We start from the raw sequence: 21,876 nt of genomic DNA on the forward strand, positions 1-21,876 counted from the left end.
AGGAGGATAGTGAGAGGGACTAATATATGCTTCTGCTGCGGAAGGAGGGTCTTTTATCAGTTCTTGAAAATATTAGTGCTTGCAACGTTTTTCAGCCCAATGGCCATATTCCCTCATGAGCAACTTCCTATTAAATATCAGACAGGTGTCAATGTTGTCTTCTCGGCACCTACTGAAGACCTGCCTCTTCTGTCAAGCCTTTTAAGTAGAGCTCATTTCCAGTCTGACATTGTTTTCAGTTGTTTCAGACGCTTTCATGCTTGTGCGTTTGCCACCTGGGCTCCATTGGAAGAGCAGGCTATAAATTAAATAAAACAGTAACAGCAACAACCTTTCAAGGGAGCCACATGGCAGTGGGGCCAGAGGCTGATATGTGTGGAGCAACAGATATGATTCTTACCTACGTACAGTTGGCTACATTCCAGCCAACCAAAAGTCTGGGGGGGCTCTAAACATGCGCATCTTTCCATTAGCCATACAGGCAAGCAGGAGGCATGACCACAGTTGAAGGACACACTCTAGCCAGGACAAAGCACTCAAGAGTAGATGGAGCAAGGCCAGTGAGGGGCATGGTCTGAGTAGAAGCTGCATGTCCTGCAGTGGAACCAGGGGAGAGTTTGTGAAGGCCAGACACGGGCTGGAGGGCAGCATCTGCTCCTGGGCCTGAGGTTCTTCAACCTTGTTGTAGTGTTCTGAAATAGGCCAAGAACTATTCCTGGGAATAAGCTGCCTTTTGCCCATGGACCCAGCTTCTGCTAATGGCAAATCAGGAAAAAGAGGACTTGAATGGTCAAATAGGAAGTCTGAAATGCATAGGTCATATTAGGCCCCAAAAGAGGAATACAAACATGTATTCAGAAAGCCATTGGTAAAGGATGCAATATATGTTTTGACTGAGCAAAGAGAAAGAGAAAAATGAGTGTGCTATATAAATGTGAAGGCTTAAAGGAATGTTATCAATTCAGTTTAAGCCAACACAAGGTATAATTTTCCTGTAACAATATAAACCGATAATCTTAAAACAACTTCTTTTTTTTAAACAGGCATACTGCAAGCCGTAAGAAGCCTGGTGTTAATTTCAAAAGATTTTCATCATTCAAGCCTCTAACTGGAGTTCAAATCAGAGTTTGGCTTGGGTACAATCAGTATTAAGAGGATAATATCTGACCCAAACAGACAGCTTTTTAACAGATGCTTAATTAGAGCAAGCCCTGAACCCACAGATCAGCTGTAGATAGCCTGTTATTTCAGATGCAACTACTTAGTTGTAAATGAATACTGTTCTGGCCCACTGTCTTCTGCTCAGCACACTGACAATGGGCAACAACTTGACAACAACAGAAACTTTGCCAGAAAAGATTGGTTCAACTTCCTTGTGCAAATGCAGAAGCAGAAATTTCCAAATTTTGCTCCCTGTGAAGAATAGCTAGGGAGTCTTGCTAAGCATCGCTGCACTCGTAACTCCCATTCATTTTGAAAATTTGACTTAGCATAGTTTATTATGTAGTTTATTACCATAAGCTAAAGTCATTGTAGTATAATAGAAACCACAATACTCACTTAAATCATTCACAGTTGAAGGAATGAGATGGAGAGAGAGGTGTGCCTGAGAGGCGTCTTGAGGACCATGTAGAGAGTTCTGGAAGGCCACATGGGGCCCACAGGACGGAGGCTATTCACTCCAAATCTAGATGAACCTGTCCGGCTGGTTTGCATATGTCTGTAGAATCACAAAGTTGGAAGGACCCAAGAGCCATCTAGTCCAATCCACTTTAATACAGGACTCTCAACACATGGTCTCCCATCCAATTTGAATATACTTGTGTGAACCTGCCTGAACACAAAGGTTAACTCTGGAGCCCCTGCTGTATATCCTTCCACCACCAAAAAATCAGGGCCTTTTTTGTTTCTTCAAGGTCCAGCACATCTCTGGGGCTGGCATGCCTGTTACATATCCAGAGTGACAATGATGGCCAGTTGCATTAGCCCATGGCATGGTGGGTCTGAGCTTGTGTTAAATCCACCACTGTTTCCCCAACGTAACAGCTGGGTGACTGTATTAGCCCAAAGTCTGGATCCTTGCCCTTTGCTCCACCATTCTCTGTGTAAGCTGTAGCCAATAAACCTGTGGCCATTTTTAACCCGTTTCCAGTTACAGGGTCATTCATGTTCTCTCACTCTATCCGTGCTCCAAGCTGCAGACCCAACTAAGAATATATTTTCCCTGGTGGGGGAAAACAGCAACAACCTGGCAAGATGAAGCGTGGAAGATCAAGTAGTAGTTGAGGCATAACTCTGTGTTCCCATCACTGCAAACAAGACAGTTTAAATAAATATTTTAATTCTATTATTGGCATTTACACGTAGAAAGCATACGGTATGTTACAATTTTTATCAAAATGTGAAAAATATGGGTGTTACATAAGTAACAAATGTAAAAAAAGGGGGGAGAAAAGAAGAAAAGCATTTTTCTTACTTTCCCTGAAAGTAAGAAAAGTATTCAGTATAGGAAAATATTGATACCAAAAACATAGTTTAGCTAAAACAAAAACGGGTGAGAAAGGGAGAGAAACAGCAACACCTCCCCACACACACAGAAAACATTTATTTTTTAATTTTTAAACAGTACTATAGGAGCTGCATGGAAACACAGGGTTTGTTTACACAAAGCAAATTCAAAATGAGGGGGATTTAGAACAGTCACCTACCATGACTTGGAGTTTTTAGGCATTTCTCAGGGTCCCTTCTTATGATACAGTTTGTACTTGGGTATGGATAGTTGAGCACAGAACACACACACATTGTATCAGCAATGCATAGAGCCTGTATATATGTTTCCTACTTTCCCCTTTAAAGTATATGCGCTTGCACCAGCAGAACCCCCTCTTTGCGTGCATTTTTAAAAAGAAAAGCAGACTGGTACCATGTATAACTGATACAATGTGTGCATCTTTCATACTTAAGGACCTGTTAAATGCATGTTCCTCTGATCCAAGACTGCAATGATTTCCCCCCAATAAATATTTTTATGTCAAACACTTCAGTCGTAGTAAACGTTGTGATGTAGGAAAAGGTCACTCCAGGATCTGGTAGGGAAGGCAGTGCTTACAATAATAGTTAGTGCTTTATGGCTTTTAAACAACTTTTTATAGGCAAGTAGTCCTCACAATGGCCCCCTGTGAGGTAGGTTTGTAATTTTCGAAAGAGCCCCCTCCCATTTTCATAGATGGCAAAACTGAAACACTGATATTGAATAGTTGCCAAGACCATACAGAGCTGAGATTCATTTGAAACCAGTGGAGTTCCGTCTACTAACCTCATCTTGCACTGTACCCACTCCCTGTTCTATTATTCTATTCTATTCAGATTCTATTATTTGTTCAATTTGATAATGTCAACTTGGTTTCCATACTAGCTAGAAATACTGTTGCTTGGAGGAAATAAGGACAGAAGATTCAGAAGTTCTCACACAACTTTGTCAAATATAATAATAAAAAACCCTAAAGTGCTGATGAGCTTGAGCTGGTTCTAGCACCCTTTGTATTGAGAAAGATAATATAGCCATCGCTCAAGCTTATCGTTCCTTAAAGTATCCAGATCTGAGCAACTGCAGTATACAGGAAATAGGTTTTCTGAGAGAACCTGATAGCATTGTTCCTTCACCCAGCCTTTGCAGAATTGCTTCAAATATCTCCCAACAAAAACAACATACTTGATATTCTTGCATTTCAGAACAACTTATTAAAATTGGATACAAACACGCTTTCCACAATAAACAGTCTTGGGTCCATATTTAGAACCAATCACTATTAATTTAAAAAATCACAAACCAAACATGGAATACAGAAAATTCTTTCCAAATGCTGCATGCCAAATACCTTGTTTGGAAATAGAATGCATGCAGAGAAAAACAAATTCAACTGATCTCAATTAAATTAAACAAAAAAGATGTATTTGTCCTTTTCAGCAGCATAATAATGATTATTATTTTTTAAAAAATGTGTCCTAACTACTGGCCCTGGGTAAAAAAAAATGTTGTTTTTATAAAAAAATCTGCCCTTCTCTTATCTACAACGATAGAATGGCTTGAAAGTTTCGTGCTTTTGCATTTTGACAATGTCAGTATGGAGTTCTATACATACTGTTCGGCTTCCCCATCTTTGGGTTGTGTTGTACCATTTTTGCTCTCTTCACTTACATTTGTGGTTGCCTTTTCTGGAAGAGATGCCAGATCTTTAAAAACATCCACATAATGCCCAAATCCTGGCCCCCAGTTCAAAAGGTTGTCCCAATTGAAATTCCCTCCTTGCTGCCCAAGTCTTAAAGGCGACGTACTCTCATGAACACTGGGTGCAGTTGCTTGTGCACCCACAGGCCCACCACCCTCTCCTCTTCGGCCTGGGTATCTCCTGGGCTTCAACCTAGCCCCATAATTGTCTTCATCATCTGCATCTGACTCATTAACTTGAGATAATTTGGGCATTCTGGAGGTGTACACCATGGGCTTTTCCCTGTCATACTCCATCTCAGAACATGTAAAAGAGTCGTGGGAATCACTGTCAGATGATGATTCCGGTGCTGGAATGCCATCAGCTGGATTCCTTGTTCTGGACAGTGGCCTTCTGCAGTCCTCCTCAGAAGAAGACCTTCCATGGTCAGCGCTGCAGATGCTTGGATTTCTAGGACGCGGGGTGTTAAGCCTCTCCACCTCTTCAATGGAAAGGCCCACCGGAGGACCACTCTCCAGCGGAATCTGTCCTATGGGTTGCTTTAAGCGGCTTCCGGGCCTGGAACTATGAGTTACCATCATCTGAGGGCTCTTGCTTCTTCTCCCTAGTCGAGTGGGGTAGTTAAAAATGCCTGTCTGGCAGACATCATTGTGCATTTCCAAAGAGCTCCCTTCTCTTATGGAAAGATGCATGTCCCTTGCAGGGCTGTTTCTGTAGAAAGTCGACGATTTGGAAAACGGAGCAGGGCTGTGACGAGAAAGGTGGTTGGGTGTCGCGCATGCAGAGTGACTTAAGGAACTGGTCCTTAGGCCTTGACCGTACGAAGGCTGGTATGTTAAGCTGCTTGCCCCCAGGGGCATAGGCGACTGCCTTGCAAAGCCCAAAGGACTGTGCCTTTGGATGGAGAATTTCGGCGTGTGACTCCGGAACTGCTTATAGTGCTGAATGATGTCTGCGTCCGAAGGAGCTATGCTGCTTGCGTTGTCAATGTCATAGTGCTCTATCTCAGGCTCAGGAGAAGCTAGAGGAGCACTGGGGATAGTCTCTGTGTTGTGCGGGATATCCGTCTCATCAAAGATGAGGTAAGGGTTTTCTCTCTCAATTATATCAGGCTTTGGGTTTCCTTCAGGCTGCTTCCTGATTGTCATATCATCGCCGTAGGGTGGGATGTTATCGGGGTCATCAAAAGCATCGTTCTCACTCCCCTTCTTTTTCTTCTCCTTTGCTTTCTTCTCCTCTTTGGGTGCCTTGGCCTTCTTTCCCTTGCACTGATTGCACAGGATCAAGCTCAGCACCAGCAAGGCCAGCACAGTAGCACAGCTACCAACAATGGCAGGAACAGCCCAGAGAGGCAAGGAGAGCTCAGCTGGGTAAGTCTGTGGGACACAGACATAGGCTCCATTCGCCTCTCCCTTGCATACTTTCCCATGGGCACACATGATGCCAAGGCAAGCCACCACTGTGTCACACGTTCTCCCAGTGTAAGATTCTGGGCAGATGCAGGTAAATCCAGACCTTTCTCCAGGTTCACAGCTGCCACCATTCTGGCAGGGGTTGGAGGCGCAGGCTCCGGGCAGCACACACTTGTATGTATACCACTGGTTAATGCACATCAATTCACCCCCGCAGGGACTGCTGGCACAGATGTTGGGCCCTCGGCAGCCAATCTTCACAGAGGGGTCCGTTTTAGAGATGGTGGCGAGACTGTGCTTTCCGGTGAAGGGAAGACTTTCGTCCCCATACTTAAAGTAGGCAATGCAGCCATCAAAATCTAGGAAAACAGAAAGAAATAATAATAAGGATTTGGAAACTGAAGGAGCTTAGCTTGTTTAATTGTTTAACTTCCCCCTTCTCCTTCCCATTTTCTTTTCTTTTCTTTGCATGACATGTCCTTTTAGATTGTGACCATCTTAGTACTGATTTTCGAAAGCTGCTAAAGGGCAGGGTATAAATACTGTAACCAAATAAATACTTTAATCAGAGGGAGCAAGGGAGCAATATAAACCAGGTATGAATGAATGAGTGAATACCACTTGGAGTTCTCTACAACATAGCACCAACAAAAGTACATGGACAGTCCACCAAACATGCCCACTTTATAGCTTTATTCATGTCAGTGGTAGTTGGGAATAGAACCCAGTGCAGTAAACCAGCAACATGGCTTTTGTAAGAAATGGGTTCATATTTTCAGGGGTTGTACTATTATTATTATTATTATTATTATTATTATTATTATTATTATTATTTTCAGTGCTTCGCATCTGCACGCACTTGGGGTGTCACCATCATGTTCAAAGAAGCAGTATTCACTACTAAAATATAAGGGCAGTCTTTGCTTCCCTTTGAGGTTTAAAAAATGTCTTTTCACTTGGATATGCTGGAATGGAAAGAGGAGGGGAGACTCAAGTGTTTACATGTTGCCTACTGAGTATCTGACTCATAGCCCACTTGCTTAGAAATTGCTGATAAAATCCACAATTGCTGATAAGTTCACTTATGAAACAATTATTGGACAAAATATCACGGAGTGAGAACAGTTTTAAATAAATAACAATTTAATTAGTCTAAGTAACTCTAAGCACTTTGGAAAGTCACATTGATTTCAAAGGCAGAGGTAAGCACACACACGGCTACTTGAATATAGGTTCTGTTGAGTTCAATGTAGCATATTGGGTATAGGACTGCAGCCTCCATCTCTCCCACTGAAGAATCTCCTGTTGGACTCCATCTCTCCCATTTGATTTAAAACTAATACATTTGAATGGCTCACACCTTTACTTTTGCTTTGTTGTACAGTTACACCACAATTCCCCCTTTTGCCCTCTAAAATTCCAGATAAGTTTATTTAGGATTGCATTATTGCCCAGAGTTTCTAAAACTTTTGCTACATTTTGCAACAGATCACCGAGTCTCTTCATGCACATTTTCTGTTTGATGGTTGACTGCCTTCAGAAGCCAGGAAATAAAACTGATGAAAAGAAACCCCCACGGGGTAAAAAAGGGCACTTGCAAATGGGCACATTTCTGTCAGCCAGTGACCAGATTACATCTGAACTTTGAAATTCAACTGGAGATTTTCGTGACAGTAGCCGGAGAACATGAAAATGTATTGTGACCTACCGACCATCCGATGAAATGTATTGCTTCCACAACTCCTCTTTCCCCCACCCCCCATATCACTGTTTCTGTGCATAACTGGAAAACAAAGGCATCAGGACTACAGTTCTTAAACCACAAATAATTCTGGTGCTGGAGGAGACTCTTGAGAGTCCCATGGACTGCAAGAAGATCAAACCTCTCCATTCTTAAGGAAATCAGCCATGGGTGCTCACTGGAAGGACAGATCGTGAAGCTGAGGCTCCAATACTTTGGCCACCTCGTGAGAAGAGAAGACTCCCTGGAAAAGACCCTGATGTTGGGAAAGATTGAGGGCACAAGGAGAGGGGGACAATGGAGGACAAGATGGTTGCACGGTGTTCTCGAAGCTACCAGCTTGAGTTTGACCAAACTGCGGGAGGCAGTGGAAGACAGGAGTGCCTGGCGTGCTGTGGTCCATGGGGTCACGAAGAGTTGGACATGACTAAACGACTAAACAAAAACAAGGAGAAACAGTGCAATGCACTTTAATGAGACTGTGGTGGGGTTAATTTTGTAGCCGATGTCATCCTCCATTGTTTTTTGATTGTCAAGGGGGTTTGTGCAGCTTTGGAGCAGTGTTTTGTATATTGTGGATACTAGCTGAAGATTCTGACACAGACTTTGCTGAATGAATTTATGTTAGAAATGACATCTTCTGCAGACATATAAAAGGGGGAGAAATCTTTCATTTGGAGTACTTTCTTTGAAGTTGAAAAATCAAATGTCAGTTGAATTACAAACCATTCTTTCTTTCCTTTCTATGAATAAAATGAAATATTGCATCTCTGCATTTCAGAAGGTATTTCAAATAGCTCCAGGGAGCAGCAGCTTGATATAAAAAGGTGGTTACTATAGTATTACGGAGCAGGAAAAATGCCCAGGATATATTTTCATTGGATTGTGTGTTTTGCTCCATTAGTTGTACATCTCTAAAATTTGTTACATATTTATTTTTGCTTTCCTGATTCTTCAGATATCCTGAACATAGGAGTTCACACAGAGTTTTATACCTCCCTTCATAAATCTTTGGCATGTCACATGCAGTGTAATCCAATATTAAGAAAACACTGAATGAAAAAATGGTTTTGGAGCATGCATCCCTAGTTCAGGCCAGACTCCTGTAACTTGTCAACGTCCACATCAGTCATTTTAGTTAAATGCTCCATTTCCTCCTCTCTTCCCATCACCTTTGGTCCTAGCAGTCTTCCTGTCAATACACATACTATGGTTTTGACTTCATAATCAATATGCAGCAATAGGTCAGGAGCAGTGAATGCCCTAAGTGTGATTTCATTCACACCGCATCTCATACCAAACGAGGCAATTTGGATCTCGTTGTTTTCGTTGGATACGGTGAAAAATGTGAAGTGTGAATTTACAACAGGCAAGGTTATTCTATCTGGTGATAATCCTTTAAGTTAGATTCTTTTTTTATAAAGAGTTCTCTCTGAAACATCACTCCTTACTGCTGAACTAGTCTGGGTGTCTGTATTTAAAAATCACTTCCATTAAAAAAAGAATAAAAAAGGAATTCCAAGCATGAACACTAACACCCAAACTGCTGATTTAATCTGTAAATGTGACTGTTTCTGTTCATGTGTGGCTCTGATTTAGTTGATCTGAACAACAAGAGGTTGCAATCCCTGCAGCAGAGGCCATGACAAGCAAACAGCAAGTTGAGTGGAGCATTGTGCTACTAGGATTTTAAGTAGGCAGCAATGTCATTACAAGAGGAGTGCCAAGACTAGTGCTATAGCAAGATACTACCATTGCTCAGAGACGATGTGGGCACTGGGACTGATGCAACTGACCCTATGTGCTCTGGAACTACAGTTGTGCCATATGCATTGTAGAGAACAATGAAAAACTGGATCAATGATATATGGTTTAGAACACAGCTCCTGATCTAACCCTTAAACAGCCTAATCAATCCTGCAATCCTTCTGTGTTGCTAAACTCTGAAGCTGGCCCTGTTGGCTGTTTATTACAAAATGTTGCCTACCTAATGATACCCAACTATTTGTGATACTGCTCATACGTATGGCTTTCCTTCTTACCTGGATTGCTGCTTCTAGGGGCATGGTTAGGTGGGATTCCGCCAAGTGAAATCATAAGGACATTTAGTCCTCCAAAATCTTGTGTAACATGCAGGACGTCTCTACTGTAGGTCTTGTCGACTGTTAATATTGTGGAGCTCCCATTTTTCTCAACAAAGAAGGTATGCCAGTGGCCATCAGAAACATAAGCTTCAGGAATGCTGCGTTCCACCTTTCCACCAACTCCAGCATCAGAGATATACTGTACTTTGCCACCTTTGATCTACAAGGAAATATATATATATGTATTTAAAAATCACAGAATTCAGCCAAAGAAAATGCCCAAGTCGCACGTCACACTAAGTCAAAGGCTTGTGTGGCTCATAGTTTGTATGGAAAGAGCTAAACCACAAGGCCAGATTTGGTCAACATACTAAGCAAGCAATGGCTTAGCTTTACATGGTGCCTCAGCAAAATGACCAAGAAGGCATGAGGGGACCATGATCTCCTCCTTTGGAGGCCACATGCTTGTGCTTTTGCACCAAGCCATAGTTGGGCTTCCCGTGATGTGCAAACAAGGTCATAAAGAAATTGCATGTTTTGTGCAGCCTGATAGAAGTACAACAGAAACTGCAGTGATACAGGCTTAAAAGGCCCCTGTGTATTTCCTTTTATGTTACACGTTAATCAGCTAAGAAGCACTGGCGAGAACATGGAAGATTTGATGGGATGCACCTACTCCTACCTTCATAAAGTTTATACATATATAGGTGACAAATAAGAAGCACCCATCTCTTGGGCTGAAAGCGTGATCTCACAGCTTTCACATCCATGCTAGCAGTTTACACAGAGTCACTCCTTACAGACAGCACATGACTCTCAGAAAACTGAACCACACATTTTAAAATTGCCTTCTGTACACAAGGCAACACAAACAAAAATTGCTGAGGATGCAGGGCTGTAGCCACATAGACTTTGGGGCTCTCTGGTTACAAACAGCCTGCACAAAAGCCTGTGTTGGTCAAAGGCTGTGGCTTCTTGATGTTTGGCTGAGAGGTGCTGGGGTCCTTGCCTTGCCACCTGACTGAGTGGAAATGCATTCTGCACAGCTGTGGAATAGCAGAGGAGGACTTCATATGTGCACTGTTCCAGGTCGCCAGATAAAGGCCACTGGTGCCTGAGCTTATTCAGTTGGCTCCCCATAAACTTGTGATGTCTCCATTTTTTGCCTCCCATGCCACACTGTGGGAAAAGGTTTGACCTCTGCCCTTGCATGCTTTCTATAGTGATGGTATCCACTGACCAAGAAAATGCAAATAAAAGCCCATGTTGCTATTGTCTGCTTAAAGAAAAAAGCAGAAGTAATTGCAAATTATGTGATAATATCCTGATAACTTGCTAGTGCAAGCTTTTGCATTGGAAAATATGGGTACCTCACAGAGACTGAGAAGCCAGATACAACTGATAAATTAATGCTGGCTGAAGCACAGAATTGTGGTCTTACACTGGAGAGACTTATAGGCTAGGGAGAAAATGGAAATAATTAAAGGAGTCATGAAAACTTGGATCTTGTAACCATCCAAGAGGTTTGCCAGCACTACGGTTTCACTCATTTAGCGTTAGGGCTAAATTGACAGAGTCAGCCCTAAGAATTGACTCCACTGCTTTCTCTCGTGCAAAAGATACAGCAGAATACTCTGAAATCCATTTCCCTATATCGTAATAGTGACGTTCACATGCTACATTAAGAGAATATGCAATCTGTGTACCTATGTACACAAATACTTGAGCTGAACAATTAATTCACATGCACCACTCAATGTGTTCACAGCCTCTAGGCCCATGTACACAACAGTTGCACAAGCATACACCATTTCACACTAACACTTGCAAATGTGTAGAAATATCTTATACCTGTTCAGTGCAATGTGGGAACAAGCCCAATGATCCTTCAGCATCCTTGTGTGAGCCAGCTGTAACTGTGGCTTTAATGAAGCCAAAGAAATGTACAGTGCAATCGTATACATGTCTGGTACAAGTAAACGCCACTCAGTTCAATGACTTCCTTTCATCTAAGCGTATCTGTCAGGAGTGGGGAACCACTGGCCCTTCAAATGGTATTAGACTCAATCTTCCAATACCTCTGACCATTGGTCATGTTGGTTATGGTTGATGGACACTGGAGTCTATAACATCTGGGAGGCCGCAGGTTCCTCACCTGTGATCAATAGGATTGCAGCTGGTTAAAACAAGGACATTGCCTTAATTGATCTGAGGACTGGGTTGTGTGTGCTACTATGCCTTTAAAAAATCCAAGGGTTCTAAATCTGAGCTTGGTGGTCACATTTTATAGGAGGTCTGAATGAGGAGGGAAAAGTTAATCGGAGAAAAGATTTCACTCTAGCGTGCAATGTTTCATTAAGAACATATGCAACAAACATTCTTCCGGCTGCCATTCAAATAGTCAGTACTTGGAGTCTAGACAAAGCTGATTAGAAGCAAAATCATTCAGCCCTTTTGATAGCTGGAGTAGTGCCCAGCACTAGTCAACGCTCTGGTATTTCTAAAGTAAAAGACTGGGGCAAATTCAAGAGAAATGAAGACCACTTCATAGCAAGCTGCCCAATCAAATCCACTCGGCCTTACCTTCACAGTAGTATAATTGCTGCTTTCCTGGATGTGAATTAAAACTCCGCTTTTACTCCTTGTCCTGAATTTGACTTCTATACTCTCCATGCTACTCTGAGGCTCCAAAATGGTGTTGTCAATGCTACGTCTCATCATGTATTCCCATTTCCTTTTCTGACTTATGTGGTAGTCAAGGCGACCTTTGCCTTCTAATGACAAGGCAGTATCAGCCGTAACATCTAGAATAAAGAAGTAAAGTGTGAAAAAATATAATAATTCATCATTCACAATTCTGTCTCTTTGTACCACCCACCCACCACAGGTAAAGAATGAAGAGATCATAAATAAAAGACTAGCACGTAATGAAGAAAAAATCTGCCAATTTTGGTTTCTCAGTTTCTAACTTTTCCAATCTTAAGTTCAGTTATCCAACATTTTTAAAGCCCTCATGAAAACCAATTAGCAATTTTCTTCTAATTCTGCACATTTTTGTATGCAAGTTACACTACTGTCCATGTTTTTTCAAAGTCCCCCCCCCCCCGATATAATGCATTTTAATGCTATTTTCATGAATATATGCATTTGTATGCACACGTTTATATGCATTTTTGCACACCTTATTTGGTTGGAGAATTGCACTGCAAAATGTAGAGTAATGTGAGTTGCATTGTATTGTATTGTATTGTATTATCAGAAAATATGAATTGGGAATGTGAACTGAATTGACCAACAGACCATGTTGAGAAAACGTGTCTGCTTTTTAATTGGTTATAAAAACTAGCTTCCTTTCCAACAATTTCCCCAATTCCATTCTATTTGAAAACAAAAACAACCCTAGTTGTAATTAAGAATTTAAAAAATATATTAAGGCAATAGAAAGTGGCTGGCTGGGTTTAATAGATGGATTCCTACTTTTTAAATGTGTTTCTGTTGCAATTTGCTGGTCCCTTGTGGAGTTGGCCAGCATGATATTTTGCTTCATAATTACTGTTGTAATGAATTCAATCATTACATATTTCTTCCATGTGCAAAGCAGAAAAACACAAAGAAGTTTATGGGAGATGTAAATGTAGGTTAAAAGCAGAAGGGGTGGGGGCAAAGAAACACTCTGTTTACATTTTTCACAGTGTTTTCCAGTCAGTCCTTCTTTGCAGTGACACTGCTGCCAAGACCACTGATCCACACAAGTGCCACCATGTTGGCAAGGGTTAATAGCACAAGTTCCTTCCAGCCTAGGACACCTGAACAAACAAAAATAAAATAAAATGAATAACAATAGTTTCATTGCTTGCTTATTTCTTAAATTCTTCCCAACCCAGAGACCAAGACACCACACATGATGTCCCCTTTCTCCATAATAGCCCTGTGAGACAGTGGGTCACTCAAGTTGAGCTTCCTTGCTGAGAAGCAGTTAGAACCAGAAATGATAAACACTTATTTTTTCATTTCATGTGTCTAGCAGCATCAAACGTGATGAGGTAGAGCCATCCTCTCAATACTAATATCTCTGCTCCTTACCTGGACTGAGCTTGGGTGGGGCAATGGCAAGGTTGGAGCTACACAGTTGCACTGTCAGGGATGCCAGATTGGCAATGGTTCTCCTGTTGGTGAAGTCCAACTCCTCTGTCACACCACCCCATTCAGGCGAGCAGCAGAAACACTGCTGTCAGAAGAGCAGCTCCACTGCTCTATCCAACAGGTAAAGGTAAGGTAAAGGACCCCTGGACAGTTAAGTCCTGTCAGAGGCAAAGGAGCTTCCAGGCCAAGGGAGCCGGTGTTTGTCCACAGACAGTTTTCTGGGTCAAGTGACCAGCATCTGGCTCAACGGAACACCGTGATGGAAAGCAGAATGCACAGAAACACCATTTACCTTCCTGCCACAACGGTACCTTTTTATCTACTTGCACTGGTATGCTTTCAAACTGCTAGGTTGGCAGAAGTTGGGACAGAGCAACGGGAGCTCATTCCGCCGCAGGGATTTGAACCGCCAACCTCCTGATCGGCAAGCCCAAGAGGCTCAGTGGTTTAGACCACAGAGCCACTCGCGTCCCACCTTTACCAGCAGTTTTTTTTCCATTGACACCCAGGATGCTTCATTGATATGCCACATATCTTTTGGGTTAACCTGCTGTCCCTGAGAGCAAGCTGTGCCAAGGGGAGAGGATAGCTCAGTGATGATATCCTAGAAACCACATTAGGGGAGGGATCTCTTGTGTTCGGATCCTGCTTGCAAGCTTCCCACAGGCAGCTGGTTGGCTGCTGTGAGAACTTGGATGCTGGATTAGAGGGGTCATTGGCTTGATCAGGCAGGCTCTTCTTACATTTTCACACAGAGGGAGGGAGGAAGGAAGGGTAACAAAACACCAGGGGCCAAGCACTGGGGCTGAGCGACAATGCCAGGATGTTGAGAGAGGCTGTGCCCTCTGAGCTGTCATGCAGTCTATTTCTGTCTTATGACAAGAGTGCATGCTCTGTATCCTTCATGGAGATTATGGTGGACAGTGGCTTGTCACCTTAATGTAGGGCAAGGAAGAATGACTTCCTATTGGCCATTCTTGGCTGTGTTTTTGTCAAGTCTTTACTACTTCATTTTCTCTCTCTCTTCCAAACAAGGTGGTTAGGAATATAAGCCAGGAGGGGACATATTTGGATTGATGCCTATATTTTAATTTGAAATTTTATTTCAGGATAAATTTATGCATTTATAAAATGCAACCCTGCTTCAAAAACCAGCCCCCCCCACACATTCCTCACACCCTCAAACAGGAATGGGCACAGCTACTTGAAGAAACATAAACCCTTTAACTCAACTCACACCGTCTCAACCATACATCATCCCAACACCTTTCTCTGAAGTGTGAAGTTAAAATGCTGCAAAATGTTCGCTGCTTCCTGCCTTTAATATTCCAAGTATGGGGAAGGTGCTTTCCGTTGAGGGATTGTTGACTTACACCCATGAGACTGGTCATTTACAGCCTAAGCGGAAGTAAGTCCCGCTGTATATTCAATGAAGTGTGCGCCCAAGTGAAAAGTGCACAGAATGGTAACCTTAAATGTTATCCCTGAACAAGAGGCACTCACAGTAAAACAGTTTCCAGGTAGCTACCGTAATGCATAAAGGAAACCAGGCTAAAACTTTTAAAAATGAAAAATGTAGCCCTATTTTTTCCTTTTTCTTAAAAAAAGATAAACTCCACTCCCGACATAACTTGATTTTAAAATAGTACTCCTTCAGTTTAACTTTTAATGATGAAATACGCATTTCATCATAGAGATTACTATATTCTACCTATGTTTTAGTGTGTAGCAGCGTAGCTACACTAGGGCTCATCCCCTTGTTCTGTATTTTGATTATATTGCGTCTTCTCATTGTTCCACAGCTATGCCTTGTGAAACCCTGATCTTACCAGCTGAATTGGATCTTATCAGATGCTCAGAAAATCTCAACAGAGGTTTTGCTTACCGAGCTTCCAATTCAGTGGGTAAGAAGATCAGATGATCCCAAGGCACAGCCAGGGAAAAACAAGAAAAGCTCTAGAGACTCATGGGGGAATGAATCAGTACACAATCCAATCTAAATAGATAGCAAGCGAAAGTGTGAAGAAGCCCTTAGTGTGTTTCAGCCAAAGACTCTGATGGCACCTTATGTCATGATGAATCTGCCAGTCTTTAAGGTGCTATGAAACTCTGTTGTTTTTAAACCAGCTTTTAGTTATTCATTAAATATCACATTTACCAACATCCACCTGGCAGGATGTGACTGTTCCTCTTATGCTGCTTAAAATCAAGTAAAATTGCTTCATGAGAATATTATGCTTGATTATCCAGATAGACCAAATCTCTCTCTCTCTCTCTCTCTCTCTCTCTCTCTCTCTCTCTCTCTCTCACACACACACACACACACACACACACACACACACACACACACAATATCTTCAGTTTTATAGCTTCATACTAGACACTGGCCACTTGTGAACCTCTGGGTCCCAGCAGCACATGTTAACACTGAGACACAAAAGAGATTCCAGAGCCATTTAGTTGCAATAACCGCATTTCACACAGCCTGAAAATATAATGCGCAAAGTAACCAGAGTGGAATAAACTTGAACTGTCCATTGAATTTAGAGCAGTATGATTTTTACTTTACTGTCTGCCAAGTCAATCTGAAAGGAAGCCTGAAACCACTTTTCTCTGTGCAACTGTCCAAGACATTAAATAAAGAATCCTGGTGGACAAGAGATAAAAAACAACAGCAATATACACATCTATCCTTCACTGGTGAAGGTCCAATGTTTGGCTGTCTGGGAAATTGTAATTGATGTTGATCTCTGTGCTACAGAGCTTCAGGAAATCTTATGCCACAAGCTAAGACCATGAAAAGCAGAGGGATGAGCTAACCACTCAGGACATCCTCTTATTCCACCCCTAAGTTCAAACAGTGGGATGGAAGAAACAACAGGTTCAGTTAATCAATCATTTTGAAGCAGTGTTCACAGGGGGAGATGGTACAGGGAACTGCCTTGACATCTGAGAGGAAAAGTGAGATAACAGACACTTGGACCATACGGAGGGCGTTTAATGCACTGGATATAACAATGCAGACAAATGTTAAAGAATGGTGCTTTTCTGGATCTAGAAAATCTGCTGGTGGACTTTATAGCATACTGTTGCTGATCTGTATGTCTGTTCATAGGAAAGGTTCATAGGAAAGGTGAGAACATAAGAAGAGTCCTGCTGGATCAGACCAAAGGCCTACCCAGTCCAGCATTTTCACAGTGACCAACTGGAGGTCTATGGGAAGCGCACAAGCATAACAGGAACATGATAGTCCTCTCCCCAGCAAGCAGTATACAGAAGCACACCGCCCCCAATGCGGTAGGAAGTGTAGCCATTGATGGCCTTCTATTCAGCCCACTGGTCCACCTAGCTCAGGATTATCTGCACTGATTGGCAGTGGCTCTTCAAGTTTTCATGTGGGGTCCATTCTCAGCTCTACCTAGAGGTATCAAGAATGGAACCTGGGACCTTCTGCATGCAAAAATGTGCTCTGCTGCTGTGCACACACCCTTCAACTCTTTCACCATCTTTGCGTATGTCAGACTTCGCTGACTTCTCTTCCTAGTGGTGCTTAGGAACAGGCAACAACATGATGGGCCCCTTACATCATGCATAACAATACATATACAATCTTAGAGAGTGGCATTCTCATATACTTTGTAATATGGGTGGAGAACCCTCAGGCTCCTCTAGTCAAATGCACATTTCAACAGAGAAGGAACATTTGGTCTACAACTTAATTTGCAACCCAACAAGAGAATCAGCATGTAGGCCTTGTCTCCTCACACACGTTTCCCTTGCTGTATCAGAGCATTCATGGGTAACAGACGTGAATTTTCAGACACATGAGGATCACAAAACAGAGTTAGTCAATTGTTATTCTGATATTACGTAAAACACATACTGATCCAAGATTCCTTCAGCTGCCAAAGCCTGGCTGGGTTCTAAGGGACGTCCATTGACTGCAAATTCCATTATGCAACCCACAAAATCGTGACTTTCCAGCTGTCCCTTCCTTTGAAGTATTGGCTCCAGGGCTCTGATACCTCCAATGGTGACTCTGTTTGGCTGCACGTCTAAAGTCCTGAGGGTGGGGGAGACAAAGAACAAACAATGAACTCAGAGGGACTTACTTAACAATAGGATCCTAGTATAAGGCTGCAATCCTCTAACGAAGAGTTTTAGATAGCACAATTGCTTTGTTACAATCAGAAGTCTCATTTTGACAACTCCGCATGTTGTACTGCTGCAAAGCCCTTAGCATGCTTTATACAGAAAGCACCATATATGATGCACATAGAACAGATTATTGTTCCTGAGGGTGTGGTAGGGGCAGGAAAAGACCTTGTAATGACAGCTGTGTCTGGACAATATGAGCTAAGCCAGGCATAGGCAAACTCGGCCCTCCAGATGTTTCAGGACTACAACTCCCATCATCCCTGACCACTGGTCCTGTTAGCTATGGATGATGGGAGTTGTAGTTCCGAAACATCTGGAGTGCCGAGTTTGCCTATGCCTCAGCTAAGCAATATGCAGAGTGTAACTAAACATGAGGATGCCATTGCAGTCCTCTGGTTTTTTTATAAGATGTAGCTCCACCATAAGTGGCTATTGGCCTGACCATACTGCACGTGATGTAAAAGCCTAGTGTGGCTTATAGCTACCGTATTTTTCGCCCGATAAGACGCACCGGCCCATAGGACGCATCAAGTTTTTTGGGGGGGAAATAAAGAAAAAAAATTTATTTCCCCCCAGGCGCTTGTGGGGCCGGCAGTGGGGAGAAGCGCTCTTCTCCCCGCAGTCCACCTTCAGACCAGGTCCGGGGACAGCGGGAAGACGCGCTGCGCCTCCCCGCTGTCCCCGGAGCTTGCGGGGCAGGCAGCGGGGAGAAGCGCTCTTCTCCCTGCCACCCGCCTTGAGATCAGGTCCAGGGACAGCGGGGAGACGCGCTGCGCCTCCCAGCTGTCCCCGGAGCTTGCGGGGCAGGCAGCAGGGAGAAGCGCTCTTCTCCCCGCCACCCGCCTTGAGATCAGGTGCCCACCGACCCCTCTCGCTCTCCAGGCTTCAGTGAAAGCCTGCATTCGCCCCATAGGACGCACACACATTTCCCCTTCATTTTTGGAGGGGAAAAAGTGCGTCCTATAGGGCAAAAAATACGGTAAGTCATTGGACCTCTTTACATGTTGCTCACAATGAAAAGGGTATGGATGGTTAAGGGGTATGGAGCTGTGTGTTTTGCTCTGCTCCCCTAGTTAGTCTTAACCTGCCATGCTCACCATAATATATGTAGCGGTGGGCCAATTCCATGCATGGAGGCTCCCGGAGTGATCGAGAACCCTGTTCGGAAATCATGTGGGAAGCCTTCATGGACAGAACAGGCTCCCCGCTGCATAAGTCATGGGGGAAATGATGGGGGGGAGGTGCCATGCAATTTAGGATTGGGGCTAAATACATTGCCTGAAAGCTCTTGTCAACACAAGTGTAGTTTCATTAGGCTTTGCAAACAAATATGTTTTGCTTTTGAATGAAACCATGAACTTTTTTACTTTTACTTTTAACATTTTTGGATCAGAGTCTAGTAGGGCACTGGAGGGACAGACTAATTCGACTTGATTATTTCTCATATAGGCCATTTTGGAAAACTGACAAAACCTTCGTCACCAAAAGCATGAATCTCTCTTTGTTCTTAGATCAAAGTGTTCACCTGAAAGTTAGTGAGTCATGCATCCATTTCATCTCTTTAATATATGGGGGGGGGGGTGTTTTGCTAGTAAACCTCGTTACGGCTTACTGAAATTTGATAGCTTGTTTTACATTGTCGGTAGCTGCATAACATGGTTGCTGATGTCATCACAGCCAATTTCTCACTGAATGCTTCTTCTAATTATTCTCTTTTATATTCAGAAACTAGGGAGGTAGAAAAGATCACAGTGATATCTCTTCAGTAGCTTAATTGACTCAGCTGAGGCCCAGTCTGTGAACTAAAGATACATTAAATCCCATAGAATCAATAGGCCTCCTTCTGCAGAAAGGCTTCTTTTATTCTTTGCGGGCCAAGCGGTGTCTATTGAGCATAATCACCAAAGGATAAAATGAAAGGTTCTTACCAGTCGCTAGATGAAGCCACATTGCTAACAGTGCAGTAGCCAGGTTCTTGTTCCTCTGAGCAGGAGTCCACGGTCAAGGACGCTGCCTGAAAAAATCGCACTAAGATGATCATTTACGCATACCAACCCATCAAGTTTAGATTACATGGAGTACTAAATATATTTAGGGGTGAAACACTTATATTGTGGCTTAGGTTTCCATGTATATCTTTATGCACTGGAGGGGACGGATACTTATAGGTAAATGAACTCTAATTGTCAGTTGCAGCTTTCATATTACAGACATAAGCACAGCTTTGCTCCTAGAAAACTAAGGCAGAATTTGGAAGAAGGGGAAAACCATGACACTTAAATCTGTGTATGTTGGCAGCATAGATACCAGGGTGCTGTCAGATAAAGTTGTGCTCCTGGAGCACTGAACTGAGTTTTGGAGGTTTGTAAGTTTTGACTCAGAAGAGGTGAAAATGATGCCCATATCTTGCCCCATCTGTGCCTAATAGTAGCTTGCTGTGGGGAGGGTGGGATTTATGTCAGGGACTTGGATTAGGGCCAGTGGTTGCATGCTCTTCCCCCACTCCATGACTGAAATGCAAAATGGATGGTTCCAGGCTCTAGTATTTTGAGAGAATGAAAAGAAACATTTCTCTCACCACTCTCTCCACAGTATGGATAATTTTACACACCTCTATCCTGTACTCACCTTTTTTCAAAATGGAAAAGCCACAGAAGCAAGGGAGGTCCGTACAGGAATTTCTATCAATTTATAGACTGCTATATATTCTGAGATGGCAGAGCCATCTGAAGGAAGAGTTATTTCAAACAGTATTTTACTTGGATCTGATTTCATACAATTCAACTTTCTAATGATAGTCAAATGTTCCTGCTTGGTGACTTTAGCAGTTAATTTGCTACTGTTACCTCTTTAGTTATGAGAGTTTCTACTGTGTCACTTTGCTATATCTCAAACCTGACAAGTTAATGCTTTTACCAGCTTTCCATAAAAATTCTGGTCCTGTAGGAAATGACAGATTTTAAATCCAGTAGAGTTATTTTATACCCTTTTGACATGCAGAATGCTCCCCCACCCCCCCTCCAGCAAAAATACTTCAATAAAGGTAGTTCCTCCTTCACATTTTAGGTTTGTAAACACAGGGAGAAGGAAAAGTCTAGAGATTGAATTATTGTAGAGGCCTATCGAATAGTTCATCACGTCTTTTATGAAGTCTCCTTTGCTGATTTAAAGACTTTTCAACTTGAATATTATTGCAACTTTGCTTAATTGAAAAATGGATTCAATGGGCGGCGCCCAGCTGAATAGTTACATTAGTGCAATGACGTTTTGCTGCAGTATGTTACCCCCCCATACCTTCGCCTTCCCCCACCGCCTAAATCTCCTCCAGAGGTTCCAGAAGCCTCTGCAGCAGATTCAGCGGGTACATGTGCATGTATATGTGGTAAGTAGAAAGGAAAGGGCAGGGAAATTTCATTGCACAGCTAGACATTGCTGTGCTGGCCAATGAATTCACATTTAATTAATTCCAACTGTGCGACTGTGGGAAAAGCAATTTCATTAATATTTGCCTTGATTTCTCCACCAGTAAAATAGGATAGATAGTTTCTACTAAAATACTAAAAAAAACAAAAACAAAAATTGTAGGCTTGTTGAGGTCTGCTTTGAATTTTCCAGTTAATCTCAATGGTTATTGGCAGGTACTAACACTGCAACATTGCAGCTGACACAGCATCCTGTATTGGAAATCATGGAGTCCTCAAAGAATCTGTCGCTGGAGAAAAATATTTCCTCCTTAGAGAACTGTTTTTCTTATGCTGCTTGACATTTAATCTCTCTACTCCTCAATCAGACCATCTGGGAGATGCTACAAATCTTTGGCGGTATGAATCACTATGCAACATGGGAAATATATTTCAATGGGTTAAAAATAAAACAAAAAATGTGTCTCAGTCACTGAACAGGGCATTTTTGTTGAAGATAAAAAGTACTCAGTCATTTGAAAACAGAAATGATGGTCGTTTCTTTCTGGATAACTAAATTACCAAAGGTGTTTTGTGGGAATTATACTGTATCAGCATATATAAGGTAGCATGGAGTCATTCCATTTCACAGTTCCTTTAGTGTTGTTCATACTTACTTTCCTCTCCATCTGTCTCCTGTATTTTATA

The 21,876-nt window shown here is 42.5% G+C and overlaps 1 protein-coding gene across 1 annotated transcript in view; it reads right to left on the bottom strand.

Annotated features, from left to right (window-relative positions):
• Window positions 1-2,324: 2,324 nt before the first annotated feature.
• FAT4 (FAT atypical cadherin 4) overlaps window positions 2,325-21,876 on the bottom strand; it is a 140,057-nt gene continuing 120,505 nt past the window's right edge. The window contains exons 12-17 of the mRNA XM_083631483.1: window positions 19,696-19,781; window positions 17,493-17,672; window positions 13,148-13,272; window positions 12,050-12,270; window positions 9,425-9,686; window positions 2,325-6,000 (exon numbers count right to left, since the gene is read on the bottom strand). Coding sequence (XP_083487609.1) covers window positions 4,133-6,000; window positions 9,425-9,686; window positions 12,050-12,270; window positions 13,148-13,272; window positions 17,493-17,672; window positions 19,696-19,781 — 2,742 coding nt within the window. The 3' untranslated portion in view covers window positions 2,325-4,132. The remainder of the gene's footprint in view (window positions 6,001-9,424; window positions 9,687-12,049; window positions 12,271-13,147; window positions 13,273-17,492; window positions 17,673-19,695; window positions 19,782-21,876) is intronic.

The sequence above is a fragment of the Podarcis filfolensis genome, assembly GCF_964270895.1.
Source record: "Podarcis filfolensis genome assembly, chromosome: 9".
Taxonomy (NCBI): domain Eukaryota; kingdom Metazoa; phylum Chordata; class Lepidosauria; order Squamata; family Lacertidae; genus Podarcis; species Podarcis filfolensis.